The sequence below is a fragment of the Rhinatrema bivittatum genome, chromosome 2 (assembly GCF_901001135.1).
Source record: "Rhinatrema bivittatum chromosome 2, aRhiBiv1.1, whole genome shotgun sequence".
Classification (NCBI taxonomy): domain Eukaryota; kingdom Metazoa; phylum Chordata; class Amphibia; order Gymnophiona; family Rhinatrematidae; genus Rhinatrema; species Rhinatrema bivittatum.
In genome coordinates, this window is record NC_042616.1 from 441,493,950 (window position 1) to 441,515,749 (window position 21,800).

The 21,800-nt window shown below is 42.0% G+C and overlaps 1 protein-coding gene across 1 annotated transcript in view; it reads right to left on the reverse strand.

The window, feature by feature from the left end:
- The window catches only part of LOC115084912 (cytochrome P450 2G1-like), a 98,700-nt gene that overhangs the window by 48,031 nt on the left and 28,869 nt on the right, over window positions 1-21,800 (reverse strand). Inside the window, exons 2-3 of the mRNA XM_029590326.1 lie at window positions 19,655-19,817; window positions 16,894-17,043 (exon numbers count right to left, since the gene is read on the reverse strand). Of these exons, the coding sequence (XP_029446186.1) occupies window positions 16,894-17,043; window positions 19,655-19,817 (313 nt within the window). The remainder of the gene's footprint in view (window positions 1-16,893; window positions 17,044-19,654; window positions 19,818-21,800) is intronic.

Below are 21,800 nucleotides of genomic sequence, written 5' to 3' on the forward strand. Positions count from 1 at the left end.
TGAGGTCTGATGGGAGAGAGTTCCAAAGTTTGGGCCAGGCAGTGGAGAAAGCTCTTTTACTTAATGCTGTCTTCATCGGTGGGACCTGTAGGTTGTTTCTGTATGCTTGTCTCACTGGTCTTGTGGAGGTGTGAGGTTGAAGAGGGATCTTGAGTTCGAGAGGGGCGATGTTATGTATTGCCTTGTGGATTGATGAGAGTGCTTCGAAAATTATTCTGAATTTTATAGGAAGCCAGTGTAGATTTTTCAGGATAGGTGTTATATGGTCTCTTTTGTTTATCTTGGTTAGAATCCTTGCTGTTGCATTCTGCAACATCTGTAGAGGTTTTGTGGAGTTAGCTGGGAGTCCAAGTAGTAGTGAATTGCAGTAGTCGATTTTACTGAGAATGATTGCTTGTAAAACTGATCGGAAATCTTGAAAATGGAGGAGGGGTCTCAATCTTTTCAATACTTGAATCTTACTAAATTGTCTTAGTTTATCTAAAAACCAACCAAATAAGTAGCCCAAAATTCAAAAATATGCCTTTCAACAAGCTAAATTGAATTCATAGAGGGGTTCATATTGAAAGGCTAGCCAACTAGATAAGTTAGATGGATATGCTTTTCCAGCTTTCATAGCCAGGATATTCAGTGGCATTACTCTTCAGCTGAATAAACTTGGATAACTTTAATGTTAGCCAGATAAATATATCCAGCTAAATTTAGACATGCTTATAGCAAGTTAGCCAGATAAGTGGTGATATTCACATTTATTCATTTAGTTGGATAAGTAGCTCTTCCCCTTTTCACTCTGTTCTACCCACCACTTAGATGGATAAGTAGTTATCTAGCTAAGTGGTTGTTACTGAATGGGGCCAGATGTTCAGAGATTACTATATCCCTACTTATCGACCTCTTAGCATTTCTAAATTAGCAAATATCAAAGTCCTCTCTACTTCTCAAACTAAGGGGCCTATTTATTAAGATGAGCTAAAACAACACATTTGAATACCATTTTAATTCAAATTAGGTCCCATGGTAATTTCTAAAATGAAGCAAGTAAGTACTGCAGTTTAGTAAATCCTGAGTGGATGTTACCAGTGGCAGAAACATCTATGTGTTTCTGGCCTTGGGAATACCTGAAATGTTTTTAGCCCCCTATGGTTACAATTCTTAAAAGAACTATTCTTGACTTCTGATCTCTTCCACCATATCCTCCCTCCTCCAAAGTAAGATCTTATCACTGCAACCCCTTAAGAATAACAACCTTCCTGAGAAAACCTCTCCTCTAGTAGAATGGCCCCAAACACCTGCATGGAAATTCTTACCTCACTTGACTTCTGAAAAAGCACATTTCCATCCATCCCTCACCCCATGGACTGCTCAAAGTTCTCCCCTAGCAAGAGAGAAGCCACAGGTTTACTGAACAAGAGTAATGACCAATCACTACTGCCCCATGAGCACCAAAATTTATAATGGAGCCAACTCCTCTCTATCCCCACAAAGTGTATATGCAGGGAAAAATCAGAACCTAGAGTCAGCTGGCACTATTTTAAATTTTGACATTTATTTATTTATTTACTTATTTGTACAACTTTTCTATACCATTATGCAGAGAGTCATGTCTCTATCTCTACGGTTTATACATTAGTAATATAAAAAACAATAAAAAAAATATAGATTAGAATAAAAATTACATAAAACCAATCAATACAAATAAAATCTGACCAAAAGTATCTAAAATCATTACTTAAAAAAAAAAACAGTAAATGAAACAATAAAAACAGAAAAAAAGCAAAATCAGATCATTAATTCTCAGACTGAAGTTTAAACTGTACCTTGTGAATTAGTCCTATAAGCTTGCTGAAAACACTAAGGGGCGGATTTTAAATGCCCTGCGTGTGTAAATCCGGCCGGATTTACGCGTGCAGGGCCCTCGCGCGCCGGCGCACCTATTTTGCATAGGCCGCCGGCGCACTCAGAGCCCCAGGACACGCGTAAGTCCCGGGGCTTTGTAAAAGGGGTGTGTCGGGGGCGTGTCGGGGGCGTACCCGGAGCGACGCGGCATTTTGGGGGCGGCGACGTGGGCGTGGTTTCGGCCCGGGGGTGTTCCAGGGGCATGGCCGCGGCCTCCGGACCAGCCCCCGGGACCGGAACACGGAGCGGGGCTGCCGGCTGGCACGCGCAAAGGTAGGGGGGGGGTTAGATAGGGCCGGGGGGTGGGTTAGGTAGGGGAAGGGAGGGGAAGGTGGGGGGAGGGCGAAGGAAAGTTCCCTCTGAGGCCGCTCCAAAATCGTTGAAATGAAGGAGTGGTTTAAGGTTTCTGAGGACTTGCAATTTGTGGAAGCATTCCTTTGTGGTGTTATTTATACATTTTTTTAGGTTTAGTTGGTTGTCTAGCCAAGTTCCTAGGTCCTTGACAGCAGATGAAAGGTTGATGTTAGGGGTTGCAGGTTGAGGGGAGCTAGGAGGGTTGAGCTGGGTAGAGGTGTTGTCCTGCGATATGATGAGCATCTCTGTTTTATTGGAGTTGAGAACTAGGTTGAGACTGGAGAGTAAGTCCTTGATTGATTGTAGACACACATTTCAATGAGCCAGGGTTTTATGAAGGGACTCTGTGATAGGGATGAGAATTTGAACATCATCCGCATATAGGTAGTGAGTTAGCTTGAGATTGGTGAGATTTGCATAGAAAAATGGTTTAAAATGACACTTTATATTATGTTATTGTCAGGAAACCTCTTGGTGCTTTCTTATCTAACTGTGCCTAATGGTGTATGTTTCCTCAGTAGTTTATACTGTCACATTTACTGCAACTCTTGACACATCCCTTCAAACTCTAGAATTTTTTCTCTACTTCTCTAAACTAATTACTGCACTGGTTCACTACTAGTCTTATACCAGATGTGACAATAATCATTCAATTTCTTGTATTACATAAGAGCAGGATAATAGAAAATGTGCCATCTTGGGTGAGACGAAATATTTATCGAGACCAGCAATCTATATCTGACAGTGGCTAATCTGAATTATAAGGAATTACATGGGAGATCCCAATTTCTCATTGGCCACTATTAATAAAATCATGAAAAAAAAAAAACCCCAAAAAACTAAAATAGGTTTCTCCATGGACTTCTAGCAACCTTCTGCTCCCAAGAAAGACAGCTGGGTCTTTGACAGTCCTCTCTAACACCCCCTGACAAAACCCTATCCCCAAATGAAAACTTGGGGCCTGATTCTACCCAGATGAGACTATCCTAGCTCTACTGGGGCCCTGCCAGGCCCTTCTAACTACCTGCCTGTCTCCTGGAATAAGTTTTAGGTCGTAGAGGTCACTGTAACCTACTAACACCTTCAGTAGAAGATGGCCGGAAGGCTCATCTGCATACTGCTCCCAGCATCCCCCGGGAGAGGAGTCTAGCAGTTACCTTAAGTGATCCAGGAATTGAATTCTACATCCCCAGCTTCCAGAGGCCTTGCACCCTTTGCAGTAGAAGAGGACCGGAAGTGCACGCTGAATCTCAGACCCTTCAATTAACTGAGTAATGATCAATTTAATGGTGGTTAAAGAAGTTTGGTAAATATTGTTTTAGGAAATCTTTGGACTTATAAATGTTTAGTGAAAGGTGAAATAGATATATATTTTTAGAGTTTGTGTCTGTCTGAGGTAATAAGCAAGCTAGAGATAGCTAATTCTAGTGGCTGTCTTTTCCACCCACTCAACCCTTGATTTTTAGGCAAGAGACACTCTCATTAAAAATCAATCAGGGTCTTAACTAAATCATACTATTTACCAGCCCTTATTGAAAGTTTAATCATCATTGGGTACTTGCCAAGTTCTTATGGCCTGGATTGGCCACTATTGGAAACAGGATGCTGGGCTTGATGGACCCTTGGTCTGACCCAGTATGGCATTTTCTTATCCCCTTGTAGGACACTAGCTGATTAATTAGTAAATTCACCTGTAAATTTAAAGAGGGGGCTTTCCAGTCTTTTGCATTGAGTGTCACATGTATGATTTTTTACCTGCCGGTGAGACACTGTATGTGTGCACTCAGTGCAAAGAGCTCCTGGCTCTCAGGAAACTAGTCCAATCTCTGGAGGCTAGAGTAGCAGACTTGGAGGAGCTGAGGCAGACAGAGAGGAACATTGAGATCTTCAGGGATATAGTAGCCAAGTCCCAAATCCAGTCGGGCAGCCCCAGTGCTGCCTTGGATCAGAAAGGGCTCCCAGTAGGACAATATCACCCTGGTGTAGCAAGAAGTGATCCTGTAGCATGGATATGCTCTCCAGGTGATGTAATGTCCTCTTTACTGAGGACAAGTCTCCCAGGGCTACTGCCAAGGAGGGAAGGGTTAGGCCAACCATCATAGTTGGAGATTCAATTATTAGAAATGTAGATAGCAGGTGGTGGAAGTGAGGACCGCCTGGTAACTTGCCTGCCTGGTGTGAAGATGGCAGATGTCACGCATCACCTAGGTAGGATTATAGACAGTGCTGGAGAGGAGCCGGCTGTCATGGTACATGTGGGCACCAATAACATAGGAAAATGTGGGAGAGAGGTTCTGGAAGCCAAATTTAGGATTTTAGGTAGGAAGCTGAAATCCAGAACCTCCAGGGTGGCATTCTCTGAAATGCTTTCTTTTCCACGTGCAGGTCCCCTGAGGCAGGCAGAGCTCCAGAGTTTCAATGCGTGGAAGAGATGATGTTGCAGGGAAGAGGGATTCAGTTTTGTTAGGAACTGGGGAAATGTTTAGGGAAGGGGGAGACTTTTCCGAAAGGATGGGCTCTACCTTAACCAGAGTGGAACTAAGCTGCTGGCACTAACTTTAAAAAAGGAGATAGAGCAGCTTTTAAACTAGAACAAGGGAGAAAGCTGACAGTCACTCAGCATTGTATGGTTTGGAGAAATGTATCCTTGAAGGATACTAATGAAACAGGAGAGTTAGGGCATCCCAACAGAGAGGTTCCAATAAAAGCAAATATAGTCCATGTGCCTATATGTAAAAAAACACCAAAGCTAATCAATTCCAAATTATCTCTAACAACTGAAAAGCAGATAGTTAATACAAGCAAAAAACACACTTTGAAATGTCTGTTTGCCAATGCCAGAAGTCTAAGAAGTAAGATGGGAGAGTTAGAGTGTATAGCAATAAATGATGAGAATGACATAATTGGCATCACAGAGAATTGGTAGAAGGAGGATAAACAATGGGGCAGTACTATATCAGGGTACAAATTAAATTGCAATGATAGGGAGGATCAACTTGGTGGGGGTGTGGCACTTTATGTCCAGGAGGGTATAGAGTCCAATAGGATAAAGATCATACAAGAGACTAAGGGGCGGATTTTCAGAGCCCTGCTCGCGTAAATCCGCCCAAAACCGGGCGGATTTACGCGAGCAGGGCCCTGCGCGCCGGTAAGCCTATTTTACATAGGCCTACCGGCGCGCGCAGAGCCCCGGGACTCGCGTAAGTCCCGGGGTTTTTGGAGGGGGCGTGTCGGGGGCGTGTCACGTTCGCGCTTTTTCCTGTGTTTAAATGGCTGACACCTGCGAGAGCCTGCGCGCTCCGGGTGACATTTTAGAGGTATGTACTTTTGCTTAACGGATGTTACAATGTAGCCTGTCTCACCATTTTTTGAGTTGACTTTTATTTGCTTTTACACTTTAGATTTGAATGTACCCCTGGTTCCCCCCCGACGCAGCCTAAGCGAAACACGGGACCGTGTCGGGGGACCGAGTTTAAAGAATTATTTGGAATTCATGGAGTTGCCTGTTTGAATTATATATATATATTCTTGATGTTCTGAATTCTTCAAGTTAAGTATACCACAGAAACTGATGGTGATTAAATATTTATCCTGCACCAGTGTACTGTGAGATTTCAAGTACCCCAATATTGACTGGGTAAATGTAACATCAGGACTTGCTAGAGACATAAAGTTCCTGGATGTAATAAATGACTGCTTTGTGGATCAATTGGTTCAGGAACCAACAAGGGAGGGAGCTATTTTAGATTTAATTCATAGTGGAACACAAGATTTGGTGAGAGAGGTAACGGTGGTGGGGCTGCTTGGCATTAGTGATCATAACATGATCAAATTTAAACTAATAACTGGAAGGGGACAATAAGTAAATCTACAGCTCTAGCACTAAACTTTCAAAAGGGACATTTTGATAAAATGAGGAAAATAGAAAAAACTGAAAGGTGCAACTTCAAAGGTTAAACGTGTACAATAAGCATGGAATTGTTTAAAAATACAATCCTAGAGGCCCAGTTCAGATGTATTCCACGCATTAAGAAAGGTGGAAGGAAGGGAAAATGATTACTGTCATGGTTAAAAGGTGAGGTGAAAGAGGCTATTTTAGCCAAGAAAACATCCTTCAAAAATTGGAAGAAGGATCCATCTGAAGAAAATAGGATAAACAGAAGCATTGTCAAGTTAAGTGTAAAACATTGATAAGACAGGCGAAGAGAGAATTTGAAATGAAGTTGGCCATAGAGGCAAAAGCTCATAATAAAAACTTTTTTAAATATATCCGAAGCAAGAAATCTGTGAGGGAGTCAGTTGGACCATTAGATGACGGAGGGGTTAAAGGGGCTCTTAGGGAAGATAAGGCCACTGCAGAAAGACTAAATGAATTCTTTGCTTCTGAGTTTACTAATGAGGATGTTGGGGAGATACCAGTTCCAGAGATGGTTTACAATTATGATGAGTCAGATGAACTGAACCAAATCACTGTGAAACCGGAAGATGTAGTAGGCCAGATTGACAAACTAAAGAGTAGCAAACCACCTGGAACAGATGGTATGCATCCTAGGGTACTGAAGGAAATATAAAATTAAATTTCTGATCTATTAGTTAAAATTTGTAACCTATCATTAAAATCATCCATTGTACCTGAAGACTGGAAGGTAGCCAATGTAACCCCAATATTTAAAAAGGGCTCCAGGGGTGATCCAGATAACTATAGACCAGTGAGGCTGACTTTAGTACCGGGGAAAATAGTGGAAACTATTCTAAAGATCAAAATTGTAGAGCATATAGAAAGACATGGTTTAATGGAACACAGTCAACATGGATTTACTAAAGGGAAGTCTTGCCTAACAAATCAGCTTCACTTTTTTGAAGGGGTTAATAACCATGTGAATAAAAGTGAACCAGTAGCTGTAGCGTATTTGGATTTTCAGAAGGCTTTTGACAAAGTCCCTCAAGAGAGGCTTCTAAGAAAATGAAAATGTCATGGGATAGGAGGCAATGTCCTTTCGTGGATTACAAACTGGTTAAAAGACAGGAATCAGAGAGTAGGATTAAATGGTCAATATTCTCATTGGAAAAAGGTAAATTGTGAAGTACCTCAGGGATCTGTACTTGGACCGGTGCTTTTCAATATATATATACAAGCCGTAAAGCCCGTTAAAACGGGCTACATCCCTCTGTCTCTCACCTCCCCCTCATTCTCTCTCCCCTCACTCTTCACCACCCCCCTCCCCCACCCACTCCTCTCCACCCTCCCTCTCCTCTCACTCAGTCCCCCCTCTCCCTCACTCCCTCCCACTCAGTCCCCCCCTCTCCCTCCCTCCCACTCACTCAGTCCCCCTCTCCCTCCCTCCCTCCCACTCACTCAGTCCCCCCTCTCCCTCCCTCCCTCCCTCCCTTCACCCACCTCCATTTCCTCCCGGCGCCGTAAGCGCGACTTCCCGCAACCCTCACCCGGCTCCATTAACTCCTCCCGCTCCTGCCGGCAGATCTCGGGGGGGGTCACTCCCGCGCGCGCGGCAGTGACCCCCCGAGATCTGCCGGCAGATCTGGGGAGGAGAAGTAGCGGCACCGCGCGCGCGCGGTGCCGCTACTTCTCCTCCCGCTCCTGCCGGCAGATCTCGGTGGGGGGGGCGCGGGAGTGACACCCCCCCCCCGAGATCTGCCGGCAGATCTCGGTGGGGGGGGCGCGGGAGTGACACCCCCCCCCCCGAGATCTGCCGGCAGATCTGGGGAGGAGAAGCAGCGGCACCGCGCGCGCGCGGTGCCGCTACTTCTCCTCCCGCTCCTGCCGGCAGATCTCGGTGGGGGGGGGCGCGGGAGTGACACCCCCCCCCGAGATCTGCCGGCAGATCTGGGGAGGAGAAGCAGCGGCGCCGCGCGCGCGCGCGCGCGGCGCCGCTGCTGCTCCTCCCGCTCCTGCGGCCCCACCGCCATTTTTTTTTCTGATCGACATCCTTGCCCGCACATGCGCAGTAGAGCTGCGCTCTACTGCGCATTTGCGGGCCGTCGGTCACAGGCCATTTATAAGGTAGATATAAATGATCTGGAAAGGAAAAGATGAGTGAGGTTATCAAATTTGTGGACAATACAAAATAATTCAGAGTAGTTAAATCACAAGCGGATTGTGATACATTACAGGATGACCTTGCAAGACTGGAAGATTGGGCATCCAAATGGCAGATGAAATTTAATGTGGACAAGTACAAGGTGTTGCATATAAGGAAAAATAACCCTTGCTGTAGTTACACGATGTTAGGTTCCATATGAGGAGCTACTACCCAGGAAAAAAGATCTAGGCATCATAATAAATATGGATAATACTTTAAAATTGTCGGCTCAGTGTGCTGCAGCAGTCAAAAAAGCAAACAGAATGTTAGGAATTATTAGGAAGGGAATGGTTAATAAAATGGAGAATGTCAAATGGCTCTGTATTGCTCCATGGTGAGACCACACCTACTGTGTACAATTCTGGTCGCCTCATCTCAAAAAAGATATAGTTGCGATGGAGAAGGTACAGAGAAGGGCAACCAAAATGATAAAGGGGATGGAACAGCTTCCTTATGAGGAAAGGCTGAAGAGATTAGGGCTGTTCAGCTTGGAGAAGAGACGGCTGAGGGGGGGATATGATAGAGATCTTTAAGATCATGAGAGATTTTGAATGAGTAGATGTGAATTGGTTATTTACACTTTTGGATAATAGAAGGACTAGGGGGCATTCCATGAAGTAGCAAGTAGCACATTTTTTTTAAATTTATTCTTTATTCAATTTTCATTCAAAAAAATTTTAAACAAAAATATACATAAGTACTATTGATACAAAATAAAAAAAAAAAAAAAAAGATCTGTTCAAACAAGCATTTCCGGACTCCAATTAATTTAACATCTCACCATCAATACATAAACATCAGCTATTTCAATGTTAACTATCTGTAACTATCGTTAGCCATTATTAACCTGTCCTTTCTTTTCCCTCCTCGCCCAGTTCTATCCACCCTTGTTATATGTAACTGCTTTTTTCCGCACCATAGTTCTAGTTAAAAGTTTATTATGCACTCCTGTTTTTATGTGAACCAGCATGATGTGACTGCTGTCTTGAATGCCGGTATATAAAAAACTTAAATAAATAAATAAATAAATAAAAATCAAAAAGTGATTACACATAAACATCATAATCCATGTATCAATTACTTTTCAAATAATAGGGGGAAAAAGAAACATAAATGTTATATAATAAATCAGAATCATAGGAAGAGAGAAAGGATTTTCATTCATTTTGGACCATTTACACTTCCACCTTCATTATTTTTATCACATAAAAATGTCTCCAAATGCAATGGGTCAGAGAAACTATACTTATTTCCTTGATGTCACATAACAAACATGGATATTTCAAGAAAAAGCTAGCACCTATTGCTATCAACTTTACTTTCAAGGAAAGAAAATGCCTCCTCCTGGCCTGAGTGGCCCTAGAGACATCTGGAAACATAAAAATTCTCTGGCCACAAAAGTTTAAATCTTTGTGTTTGAGAAAATCTCTAAATAATCTTTCTTTGTCTGACTCTGAATAAAACGAAACAAAAAGGGTAGCTCTTTTCTGTATGATGTCTATTGACTCTTCGAGGAACGTTGAAACTCCAATTGTTGAAGTCTCAACCTCTTCCTCTTTCTGTTTTACCACTTTATCAGGAAAATAGAAAATTTTTGGGATTGATGGCAAATCTTTATCTCCATATTGCAAAATGTCTCGCATATATTTTTTCAACATTTCTATTGGAGATAATAGCCTAGTTTGAGGGAAATTAGTCAAACGTAAGTTCTGATACCTCAACATATTTTCTAATTTTTCTAGTTCTTTATGAGTGGATAAACTGTCTCTTATATGTATGGTTCCCATATCTTCTAAAAGTTTTATTTTAGTTGTCACTTTCCCCATTTCTTCCTTTAAATTAAAGACCTCCTTTTTTTGTTCCTCAATTTGTACCTTATTTGAATTTACCACAGCAGACAAAGACATATTCATTTGTGAGACATTATCATTCATTTTAGACAACATCTTCCAAATGTCTATTAATGTTATATCTTTGGGTGGGTCAATTGGCCACTGCTCTGGCTTCTTTGACTCTCCTTCAGAATTAATAACAGGTTGCATATTACTGGAATCAGCACAGTCAATTCCCTTTGGTAGACTGTCTGAGTCCAACTGTAGAAAGGCATCTGGTAGGGTTGCTGACGGTTGTGGGGGTAGTGATGGTTCTGCGCTGGGGCTTAGGGAAGGTGAAAATTGACCCCCTGAGCTATCCCCTGATGGCGACTCAACCCGTCTAAAAATGTGGTTGTCCATTGGTCCCCTTGGTGTAATCGGGGATATGGGAAAACTTTTAACTTTCCTCTTCTTCCCCATATATGGGTCAGATTAGTCCAGTAAAGTCCACCAATATCCAAAGTGAAACTTAGACTCACCCTCTGCCTCTCCGATCTCCCGGTCTTCTTCGGGTCTTCTCCGGGCTAAGCCGGGCAAAGCCTCGCGCCCCTTTCCTGCCGATTTTAAGGGCAGGCTTGGGCCGATGACATCACTAGTCCCGCCCCCTCCTCGGGGCTCAGCTGTTTTTCGCGGCGATTTAGATGGCAGAAACAGGCACAAAGTCCAGGAGCACTGGGGGACCTCTTTCTCTCACCTTCCAACCAGTTCCCCAGTTAAAACGTCGCTTCCCTGCCGATTTTAAGGGCAGGCTTGGGCCGATGACGTCACTAGTCCCGCCCCCTCCTCGGGGCTCAGCTGTTTTTCACGGCGTTTTAGATGGCAGAAACAGGCACAAAGTCCAGGAGCACTGGGGGACCTCTCTCTCTCACCTTCCAACCGGTTCCCCAGTTAAAACGCCGCTTCCCTGCCGATTTTAAGGGCAGGCTCGGGCCGATGACGTCACTAGTCCCGCCCCCTCCTCGGGGCTCAGCTGTTTTTCGCGGCGATTTAGATGGCAGAAACAGGCACAAAGTCCAGGAGCACTGGGGGATCTCTCTCTCTCACCTTCCAACCGGTTCCCCCAGCACATTTAAGACTAATCGTAGAAAATTATTTTTCACTCAACGTACAATTAAGCTCTGGAATTTGTTGCCCGAGGATGTGGATAGTGCAGTTAGTGTAGCTGGGTTCAAAAAAGGTTTGGATAAGTTCTTGGAAGAGAAGTCCATTAACTACTAGAGATGTGAATCGTGTCCTCGATCATCTTAACGATCAATTTCAGCTGGGAGGGGGAGGGAATCGTATTGTTGCCGTTTGGGTGTTTGAAGTATCGTGAAAATCGTGAGCCGGCACACTAAAACCCCCTAAAACCCACCCCCGACCCTTTAAATTAAATCCCCCACCCTCCCGAACCCCCCCCCCAAATGCCTTAAATTACCTGGGGGTCCAGCGGCGATCCGGAACGGCAGCGGTCCAGAATGGCCTCCTGCAATTGAATTGTGTTGTCTTCAGCCGGCGCCATTTTTCAAAATGGCGGCGGCCATAGACCAACACGATTCGACTGCAGGAGGTCGTACTGGACCCCCGCTGGACTTTTGGCAAGTCTTGTGGGGGTCAGGAGTCCCCCCCAAGCTGGCCAAAAGTCCCTGGGGGTCCAGCGGGGGTCCGGAAAACGATCTCCTGCCGCAAATCGTTTTCCGTACGGAAAATGGCGCCGGCAGGAGATCAACTGCAGGAGGTCGATCAGCGGGCTTCCGGACCGCCGCTGAACGACCTCCTGCAGTCGATCTCCTGCCGGTGCCATTTTCCGTACGGAAAACGATTCGCGGCAGGAGATCGTTTTCCGGACCCCCGCTGGACCCCCAGGGACTTTTGGCCAGCTTGGGGGGGCCTCCTGACCCCCACAAGACTTGCCAAAAGTCCAGCGGGGGTCAGAAAGAATGACCTCATGCAGTCGAATCGTGTTGGTCTATGGCCGCCGCCATTTTGTGCCGCCATTTTGAAAAATGGCGCCGGCTAAAGACAACACAATTCAATTGCAGGAGGCCGTTCCGGACCGCTGCCGTTCCGGACCGCCGCTGGACCCCCAGGTAATTTAAGGCATTTGGGGGGGGTTCGGGAGGGTGGGGGATTTAATTTAAAGGGTCGGGGGGTGGGTTTTAGAGGGTTTTAGTGTGCCGGTTTTCCTGCCCTCCCCCTTCCCCCGATTTATGATTTTTTGACGATAAATCGGGGGAATTGGTATTGTATCATGGCCCTAACGATTTTTGACGATTTAAAATATATCGGACGATATTTTAAATCGTCAAAAAACGATTCACATCCCTATTAACTACTATTAATCAAGTTTATAGGGATGTGCAGAGCAAAAGTTTAAGTTCATATGTCCATAAGTCGAAAGGGGGTCATATTTGCGGTCAATAAGGACATATGGAGAATTCCATAATTTGAGTCTATGTCCATACGTGCAAATAAAAATTTAAACCCCTCACCCTCCTTAATCCCCCCCCCAAAGACTTACCACAACTCCCTGGTGATCCAGCGAGGAATGAGGACGCCATTTCTGAAATCCTTTGTGAGGAGCACGTGACGTCGGCGCCATGTCGGAATGACGCGGCGTCACGTGATTCCCCGCGGGTTCGCGTCGGAACGCTCGTTCGGCCCAAAAGGAACATAGCTATGTTGAATAAGTTGGAAATCCGATCGTTTACGTCTCATCACTTTTTTAAGTTAAAAAAAAAAAGTAGCGTTTTACATTTAAGTTCAAAACGAATGCACACCCCTACAAGTTTACTTAAGGAATAGCCACTGCTATTAATTGCATCAGTAGCATGGAATCTTCTTGGTGTTTGGGTAATTGCCAGGTTCTTGTGGCCTGGTTTGGCCTCTGTTAGAAAAAGGATGCTGGGCTTGATGGACCCTTGGTCTGACCCAGCATGGCAATTTCTTATGTTCTTAAGTTCTTATGGGTTCCCCATGCTGTCTAAGGTGCTGGAAGGATGACCATCTGCTTATACCCTAGTCATAATACAATTCAAAATGGTACCAGCATAATAGACTGGTGCCAAAGTGCAATCATTTTACAGCTGTCTACAAGTGAGACCAGCACCATTTTTAACTGTATCATGACCAGGTCAGGAGTGAATAGGGATTGTTTCTGTTCTTTGGATATCAGAGAGACTTCACAAATGAGTAAGCGTGTGTGTGTGTGTGTGTGGGGGGGGGGGGGGGGTTTGAAGGGCCTGGTGAGTTCTAGCTTGGTTAGGCTAAGTCCAGTTGGGTATAACTTGGCCCCAAATCTTCTTTTCGGGTGAAAGAGAGGGATCAGGAGGGGAGTCAGAAAGGGCTTTAGAGGTGTCAGCTTTCCTTCTTGGGGGCAGGTGTATGCTAAGAATGTCTCAGGGAGGCCATTTTTTAAATGAATATGAAAACAACATTTTTGTTGAGAGACCTTTTAACAAGCCAAAAATGGCCTTATTCTTTGTATTGTTTGCATTCATTAAAAATTAGAGTTCTGCAATACTGTGAAGAGGAGCCTTGGTTCCAAAGATATCACATCCGTGGGCATACTCATACCAAGATGATATGATATCTTACACAAAAGACTCATTAATAAGCTAATCAGTTTGGTATGAGACCTAATTTTATAAACTGGGTTAGAAAATGGTGGAGTGATAAGCTATGCCAGGTAATGGGTAAATTAAGTTCACTCCAAGGAAAGTAGAGACATCAGTGGAGTCTCTCAGGGATCAATGTTGGTTTCAGGTCTGTTCAATATTATTATATGATATTCCAGAGGGTTTTTGTTTCTTTTAGAAAAGGTTTATCAATTGCAAATTATATAAAGATCTACAACATGGTGACACTCTAGATGGAGTAGAACATGAATCACAAGAAACAAGTGTGTTTTGATGGAAAGGAAGCTCTTGAATTAGAATTTATGATTAAGTGGCTCAAATGGGGTAGAATCAGACTAACATAAGGATACATTTCTTTACTGAAATGGTAGTAGATATGTGAAATAACCTCTCAGTATAAGTGGTAAAGGCCAAAGTATAAAAAGTTAAAAATATATAGGATAAACCTAGATAATTCTTACATATGAGGATGTGAGGGTCAAGCATCAGAAGAGGTAGGTTCTGCTGTGACATTATATCAGAAATGAGTGGATTAGATAGGTTTGCTATACTTTTCTGCAATAATTGTGTATATTTCTAGATAAAAACAGCCAAGGCTCAGAGCAATCTAATAAAAAAAAAGGCTATTCTGGTAATGTCTGATTGTATTTATTATAATGAACACTTATTCTTCTCCTAAATAAATAAATAAATAAATACCTACCTCCACATTTAATTCTTTGCTATTATGTGCAATTGTTAAAATTATTATTTCCATTAACTATATGCATGCATTTGTATAAAATGGATAAAGTATTAAGTTCCTACATTACAAATAAACTTATGAATGAATGAATGAATAAACAAATACATTTTCTAACTAATAGGTAAATGCATGGAAAACAAATTTGCTTCATGCTGATTTGTCATTTACATCCCATGCATGATATATTTATTTACTTAAAAAGATTTCTTGCCTGCACTTTCCATAATTCAAGACGCAGTATATTTCATTTTCTATGCATATCATTTCTTTCATTTTTATCATTTAGCATACACTAATTTTATAACATGGATAGGTTGATTTCTACAATGTGTGTACTTTTGTAAATAGCACTCTTTGAAATGCATTAGTGCTTTCTGAAATGACATGAAGACCTGTTTATTAAAGTACTGTTACTGAATCCCACAGAAGTTTTCAACGTGTTGCCAAATGTGGAAATGTGCAATGGCAGAACCTCATCCCAGGCTAGTGAATTTTAAAGAGGCTGCATGGCCACCGTAAAGAGCTCTCACCAGAGTGTCCCAAAAATCGCTGGAAATCTAGTGGAGCCCCTCTTCCTAACCCCTGCCTGCACCTTGATCCCTTAATAAAGTAAAACTAAGTAAGAAGTCCCCTTAGGTTCCACCACCAGTTAAGTTAAGTCTTACCCCATAAAAAATGTCCCAATCCCCACTCCTCTATCTCATCCCCAAAGTTTAACTAAATCCTGGTGATCTAGTGAGGGAAGAAGCAACCTCCATTTGTTCCTGCGCAGCCAGTGCCCATTTTCAAAATGGCGTTGACTGACCCTAAGTGCTGTTTTGTCCATCTCTCACATGAAAGGGCATTTTTTTCTAAAAAGCTAATGCTTCTTAACAAGAGGGTAAGGCTCTTATTAAATTTAATCTTTTAGACTTCAGCTTTCAAAACTGATCATAGTACACCATTTCCATGCATTAATGGGCATGCAGAGCTTATGCTAGTATTTTATAAACTGTGAGGTGCATATGTTCTGGTATGCTTGTATATTTATACTGCAGGAACACACATATTTTACACATTGTAACAATTTGCAAATAATAACCCAGAATTAAATGTGGAGGCAGGCATTTTATTAAGTAGTGGTTCTCACCAAATCCTCAGGATTCATCTAACGAGTCAGGTTTTCAGGATATCCACAATGAATATGCATTGGAGATAATGCACACAAATCTATTTTACAAAGAATATGCATACACCATTCTAAAAATACTTAGTTGTGTTTGTACGTGGACTCACTAGTTCACTTGATACTTCCACCAGTTCACCAGAATTTCAATAGTTTACATAGACACCCCCCCAGCACATCGTTCTGAATCTCACCAGTTCACCCAGACCTCCCACCTAAAAACTGCAGGCAAAAGACAATTCTGATTTCAATTGAGTTAGTCAGTTATCAGGTGTAAATGTGCATGGTTAAATTTGATAATGTATGTTTACATTCTGAATCCTACCCTGTAAGGCCTCAGTACAACCCTTTTTATCCCTGTTAACAATTACATGCATGACTTCAAGTACGCGCATACTACTAAAACTTATAAAATTGTAAATACACCTTGACATGATAATTTTGCGCATAGAACCCTTATGTAACTCTTTGAAAATGTCCTCCTTAATGGTTGAGGTATAGGAGGTTGGGAGAGAGGACACTCGGTGGGGATGACGTTTCTGGGGCCATACAGCTCCTTTAACTTCCAACTCAGGGAGCATTGGCATGTGTATTAGCATTTGCTACTCCAAGGGGAAACTTAACTACTCCTCTTATTTATTATTTATTTATTTAATGGCTTTTTTTTGTACCGACATTCATAGAGTGACATCACATCGGTTTCCAAGTAATAAGATGAATAATGAAGCTTGAATACAAACCATGCTTTGCTTGTATTTGCATTTAATGTAACTCATTACCCTGTCCACATTGTGCCCGATTAAGAAATAACATGTGGAAATTGCATATTCCACAAGTTATTTCTGTGCTAACATTTTTTAATGCATGGTAAACACTTTTTACTATATGTCTACACATTAATGAAGCGTACTAAATAGGCCCCATACTGACAAGAACAATATTTCATTTGATATTTTGTATGATTTTGAGTGGGAAATGATATAAAGAGATATTGAAAATTGTGTTGATGTTTTCATGCCATTTTTAAATGAAAGCACATCCTTACCACATACTGTACATGTTTCACAGCTATTAGTATAACCTCTGTAAAATGACTGCTGACACATGGATTTAACATTAGGAAAACCTGAAGTATACAAACGTTTTGTTTTTCTGAATTCTTCCACCAGGCACTGAGCTTCTTCCTTCAGTTTCTCCTCGAAATTTCTCTTCCCCATTCCTAAGTCTTTTAGTGTCTTCATGGAAAAGGCACGAATCTCCTTCCACCTCTCTCCTCTGAGTGCACCAACTCCTGAAAAGAGAGAAATTGTATTTTCTTGCTCCAGGGTGTTTACCCAAACAAAAACTGCTATAAAAACATTTACAAAGACACCTGCAGTTGTGGTATTTGCATTAACACAAAGGAGCCACCTCAAAAAATATCACTCAACAGTGAAAACAAATAATACAGGAAACATAGGAATCATAAAAATGCCCATTCTATTATGATCCTGGTTATTTTAAGCTGGAAATCACCTCTTCCCCAAAGTTCAATGAATATCCAAAAGGCATATTCTGCAACAAGCTTTAAAGAAACACTAAAAAAGCTTAGCAAACCAGGCACCAAAATTCATCTTAGTTCACTACTATTTCTTTTCAATATGGCATAGTAACATTGAGCTCTTCTAAAATGTTGCTGAGACGTAATGGCATATTATTAGAAAACAAAACCGTTCCAAGAATGTGTTGTTTCATAGGGATGTGAATCGTTTTTTGACGATTTAAAAATATTGTCAGATAATTTTTAAATCGTCAAAAATCATTAGAGTGCGCGATACAATACAAATTCCCCCGATTTATCATCAAAAATCGTTAAATCGGGTACGGGAATTATTTGGGCCATCGGCACCATTTTGGCTGCTACTAATATAAATGGCGCCGATGGCCCGATAAAAAAAACCCCACCCGACCCTTTAAAACCAATCCCTTACCCTCTTCCACCCTCCTGAACCCCCCCAAAATGTTAAATTACCTGGTGGTCCAGTGGGGGGGGGGGGGGGGGGGTCCCGGCGCGATCTCCCGCTCTCGGGCCATCGGCACCATTTTGGCTGCCACTAATATAAATGGCGCCGATGGCCCGATAAAAAAAAACCCACCCGACCCTTTAAACCGATCCCCTTAGCCTCCTCCACCATCACGACCCCCCCCAAAACCTTTTAAAATTACCTAGTGGTCCAGGGGGGGGGGCGGGGAGCGATCTCCCGCTCTCGGGCCATCGGCTGCCTCTCATAAAGATGGTGCCGATGGCCCTTTGCCCTTACCATGTGACAGGGTATCCGTGCCATTGGCCGGCCCCTGTCACATGGTAGGAGCACTGGATGCCCGGTGCCATCTTTAAAGATGGTGGCGGCCTTTTTCCTGTGACCCAGCTTGATTTTTGACTCTGCCTTGTTTGCTGCTTGACCTGGCCATTGCTTGCCAATGACAGTGAATGAACTCCATCTGCACTGACCTGCTTTTTACCTCTTGTCTGTGATTAAGCTTCACCTTCTTCCTGACATTCCATGAACTCTACCTGCTTCAGCTCTGTCTGACCATGCTTCAGCTTCTTGATTTTGTTCTGGTGCCTTGGTCCTGACCGTAAGCTCCTGTGAGTTCACCTGGCCAAAAGTCCCTGGGGGTCCAGCGGGGGTCCGGGGGCGATCTCCTGCACTTGTGACTTCGGGTGACAGGAACCAAAATGGCACTGGTGCTACCTTTGCCCTGTCATATGGTAAGGGCAAAGGGCCACCGGCGCCATTTCTATTAACGCAGCCATGGCCCGAGAGTGGGAGATCGCGCCGGGACCCCCCCACTGGACCCCAGGTAATTTAAAACATTTTGGGGGGGTTCGGGAGGGTGGGGGATTTGTTTTAAAGGGTCGGGGTGGTTTTTAGGGTTGTTTTGGTGTGCCGGTTTTCCCGCCCTCCCCCTCCCCTGATTTACGATTTTTTGACGATAAATCGGGGGAATTGCTATTGTATTGCGGCTCTAATGATTTTTGATGATTTAAAATATATCTGACGATTGTTTTAAATCGTCAAAAAACGATTCACATCCCTATTAAATATAAGAGTCAATAATTTTCCCATAATAAAAAAAATAAACCCAATGGAATTATTTAGGAGTTATTTGATACAGATATTAAAAATGTCTGAGAAATGTCTTCCTGTTATTATAAAGGCATTTTATTTAGGAGGAAAAAGAACTAAAGTAGACCAGGATCAGAAATCAGAAGATGGTAAAGAACGAGAAGCTATTAGCAATTCCATAGATGTTTCAGATCTCCTACAAAAATCACAGGATGAGATAATAGTTAAATCTAGGGGGACATTGTTAGTCTAGTTGGCATTTTCTACAGATAAAGATTTTGTTATGAGATCCTTTTTTCAGAATAGGTTAACTACCTTTTATGGTGATAAAGTATGGATATTTCTAGACTTGATAAAAACAACTCAAATTCGAAGGAAAACTTTTTTACAATATAGGGGAAAAGTTTTGGAAAAAGGTGGTTATTTTAATTTAAAATACCCGTGTATATGTTTTATAAAATTGAATGGTATTAACTATTTGTTTACAGATCCGGATGGGTTGAAGGATCTTCTTGCAGTATAAGGTCCAGTGTAGAGAAATTTAAAAGGGATTAATAATGCATAATTAATAGATGATATTTGTTTTCCTATAGACCGTTCGATTAAAGAGGAATAACACATCTATTTCCTAACATAGTCTCATGATGGTGTTATGTATTCATTTTCTTGTATAAAATGTTACTTTGGTAATATTTCACTCATTTGACTATGTCATTAAGATGTATTCGTACATGTATTGTAACTTCTCTTTTTGAAAATAATAAACAGAGAATTAAAAAAATATATATTTACCAGACCACTGTAACATTCTTTCAAATGCTGGAATACTTCCTCTGTCGAAAAAGACATCACCTTGATCAATCAAAGCTTCCTTCACAGCTTGGTATCCACATATCACAACTAGTGGGCGATTACCCAGATAAACTGTGAACAGAGGTCCATACTCTTTCTGTAGCTGTAGTAAAGGAAGAAAAGCTGTAGAAAATATTGTGAATCATGTATTTTTTTTTTAATTAAGAGTAAAGAAGCTTAAAAATTTTTAAAACACAATATCAATAAATCACTTCCAAATGATTTGTTCTGGTCAGAAAACATATTAAACCAGTAGGCTGTCTTCCAATGATTACTTTCCTCTTTTTTTTTTATTTTTTTATTTTTAGTAAACTTCCATTTTCAAGAAGATGATTACTTTCCTTATGGCAGCTCCCCATAAGGGAGTGTGAGGCAAGAGGTTAATCAGCTCAGTGAGTTCAATGGGTGTGTGCAGTGAGAGTTGGATTATAGGGGTGTGCATTCGGATTGACCGCATTAGTAAAACGCAACTCATATTTTTTTTTTACTTAAAAAATTGATTCGACATAAACGATCGGATTTCCCACATATCGAACATAGATATGTTCCAAAAAGAACTTTTGGCCAGCTTGGGGGGGTCAGGAGGCCCCCCCAAGCTGGCCAAAAGTTCTTTTTGGGCCGAACGAGCCGTCCGGCGCGAACGAGCCGGGAATCACGTGACGCCGCGTCACTCGACGTGCCACCGACGTCACATGCTTCTCGCCAAGGATTGCAGAAATGACGTCCTCACTCCTCGCTCGATCACCAGGGAGTTGTGGTAAGTCTGGGGGGGGGATTAAGGAGGGTGAGGGGGTTTAAATTTTTTTTTTGCACATATGTACATATACCCAACTCATTGGATTTTTTTTATGTCCATATTGGCCGCAAGTGGGACCCCCTTTCGGACATAAAAAATATGAACATAAAATTTTGCTCTGCACATCCCTATTGGATTATATAAAGCAGGGATGGCCAACTCCAGCCCTCAAGAGCCAAACATAGGTCTGGTTATCAATATATACAATGAGGCAGTGAATGAAAATCTATCTCATGTATGTTCATTACAGATATCCTGAAAGCCAGATCTATTTGTGACCTTTGAGGACCTGAGTTGACCACTTAACCTAAAGGTAGTTAGAGGATAAGTTGACCAGACCTCTTTAAAATCACCAGTTCCTTGGATAAGTGTTTTACCTTCATATGTATAATTTCTTCTCTCAGTCATAGGTGAATGGCCTTCCCTTCTTAATTCAAGTTCTATCTATACAGTATCATTTCCTATTGTAGCCTATGCAATACATTTTAGCATGCTTGTGTGCATATTTAAAATAACAAGCTTCACAATAAGGCCTTAATGTACATATAAAAGTGGTTTGGAAAGAAATTAGCACGAGAATGCTAAAATTAGCATATCTATGCATGCAAAAGCAAGAATGTCATATGCAAATTATGGTTTAGCATTAGCAAGGTATAAATAAATCATGCTCACCTTCCAAGCTATTTACTGAGTCTTTGCTATTAACATCTATTGTAATTCCTGTTTGGGGGAAGCCCACATACAAACAGCTCCTTGGATTCTTAACAGTTATAATCAAGCAGATGTAGGGGTGTGCATTTGTTTGAAATGAATAGGTAACATACAATGAATGAGATCATTTTGGTTTCAGTTGTGACCCCCCAAAATGAATAGAGGGTGCCACAAAGTTAAACTAAAATATTTGTTTCATTTGTTTGTTTGCCATTCAAGTATGTGGCATTTTGAAAAGTGCTGCATTGAGAAAGCTGTAGTGTGATTGATATAAATAGCAGCCAACTGTTGCCTGTGTTAGGTACTAGAGATATGAATTGGATGCCTGATCGTTTCTGCTTTCGGTTTTGTGTAGCCATGGGAAAATCTCGTATTCCCGGGGATCGGCATTTTTTTTTTTTTTGTGAAAAACGATTTTTTATGAAAATTTGGGGAAAGTGCAATTGTTTTATCTGTTTCCCGATACATGACGAATTAGGAAATATTGCACAGTATTTTAATTCGTCAAAAAAAATGATGCATATACCTATCAGGTACCAACCAGGCCAAGCCAAGGAAGGATACATAGGCAAGTAGACA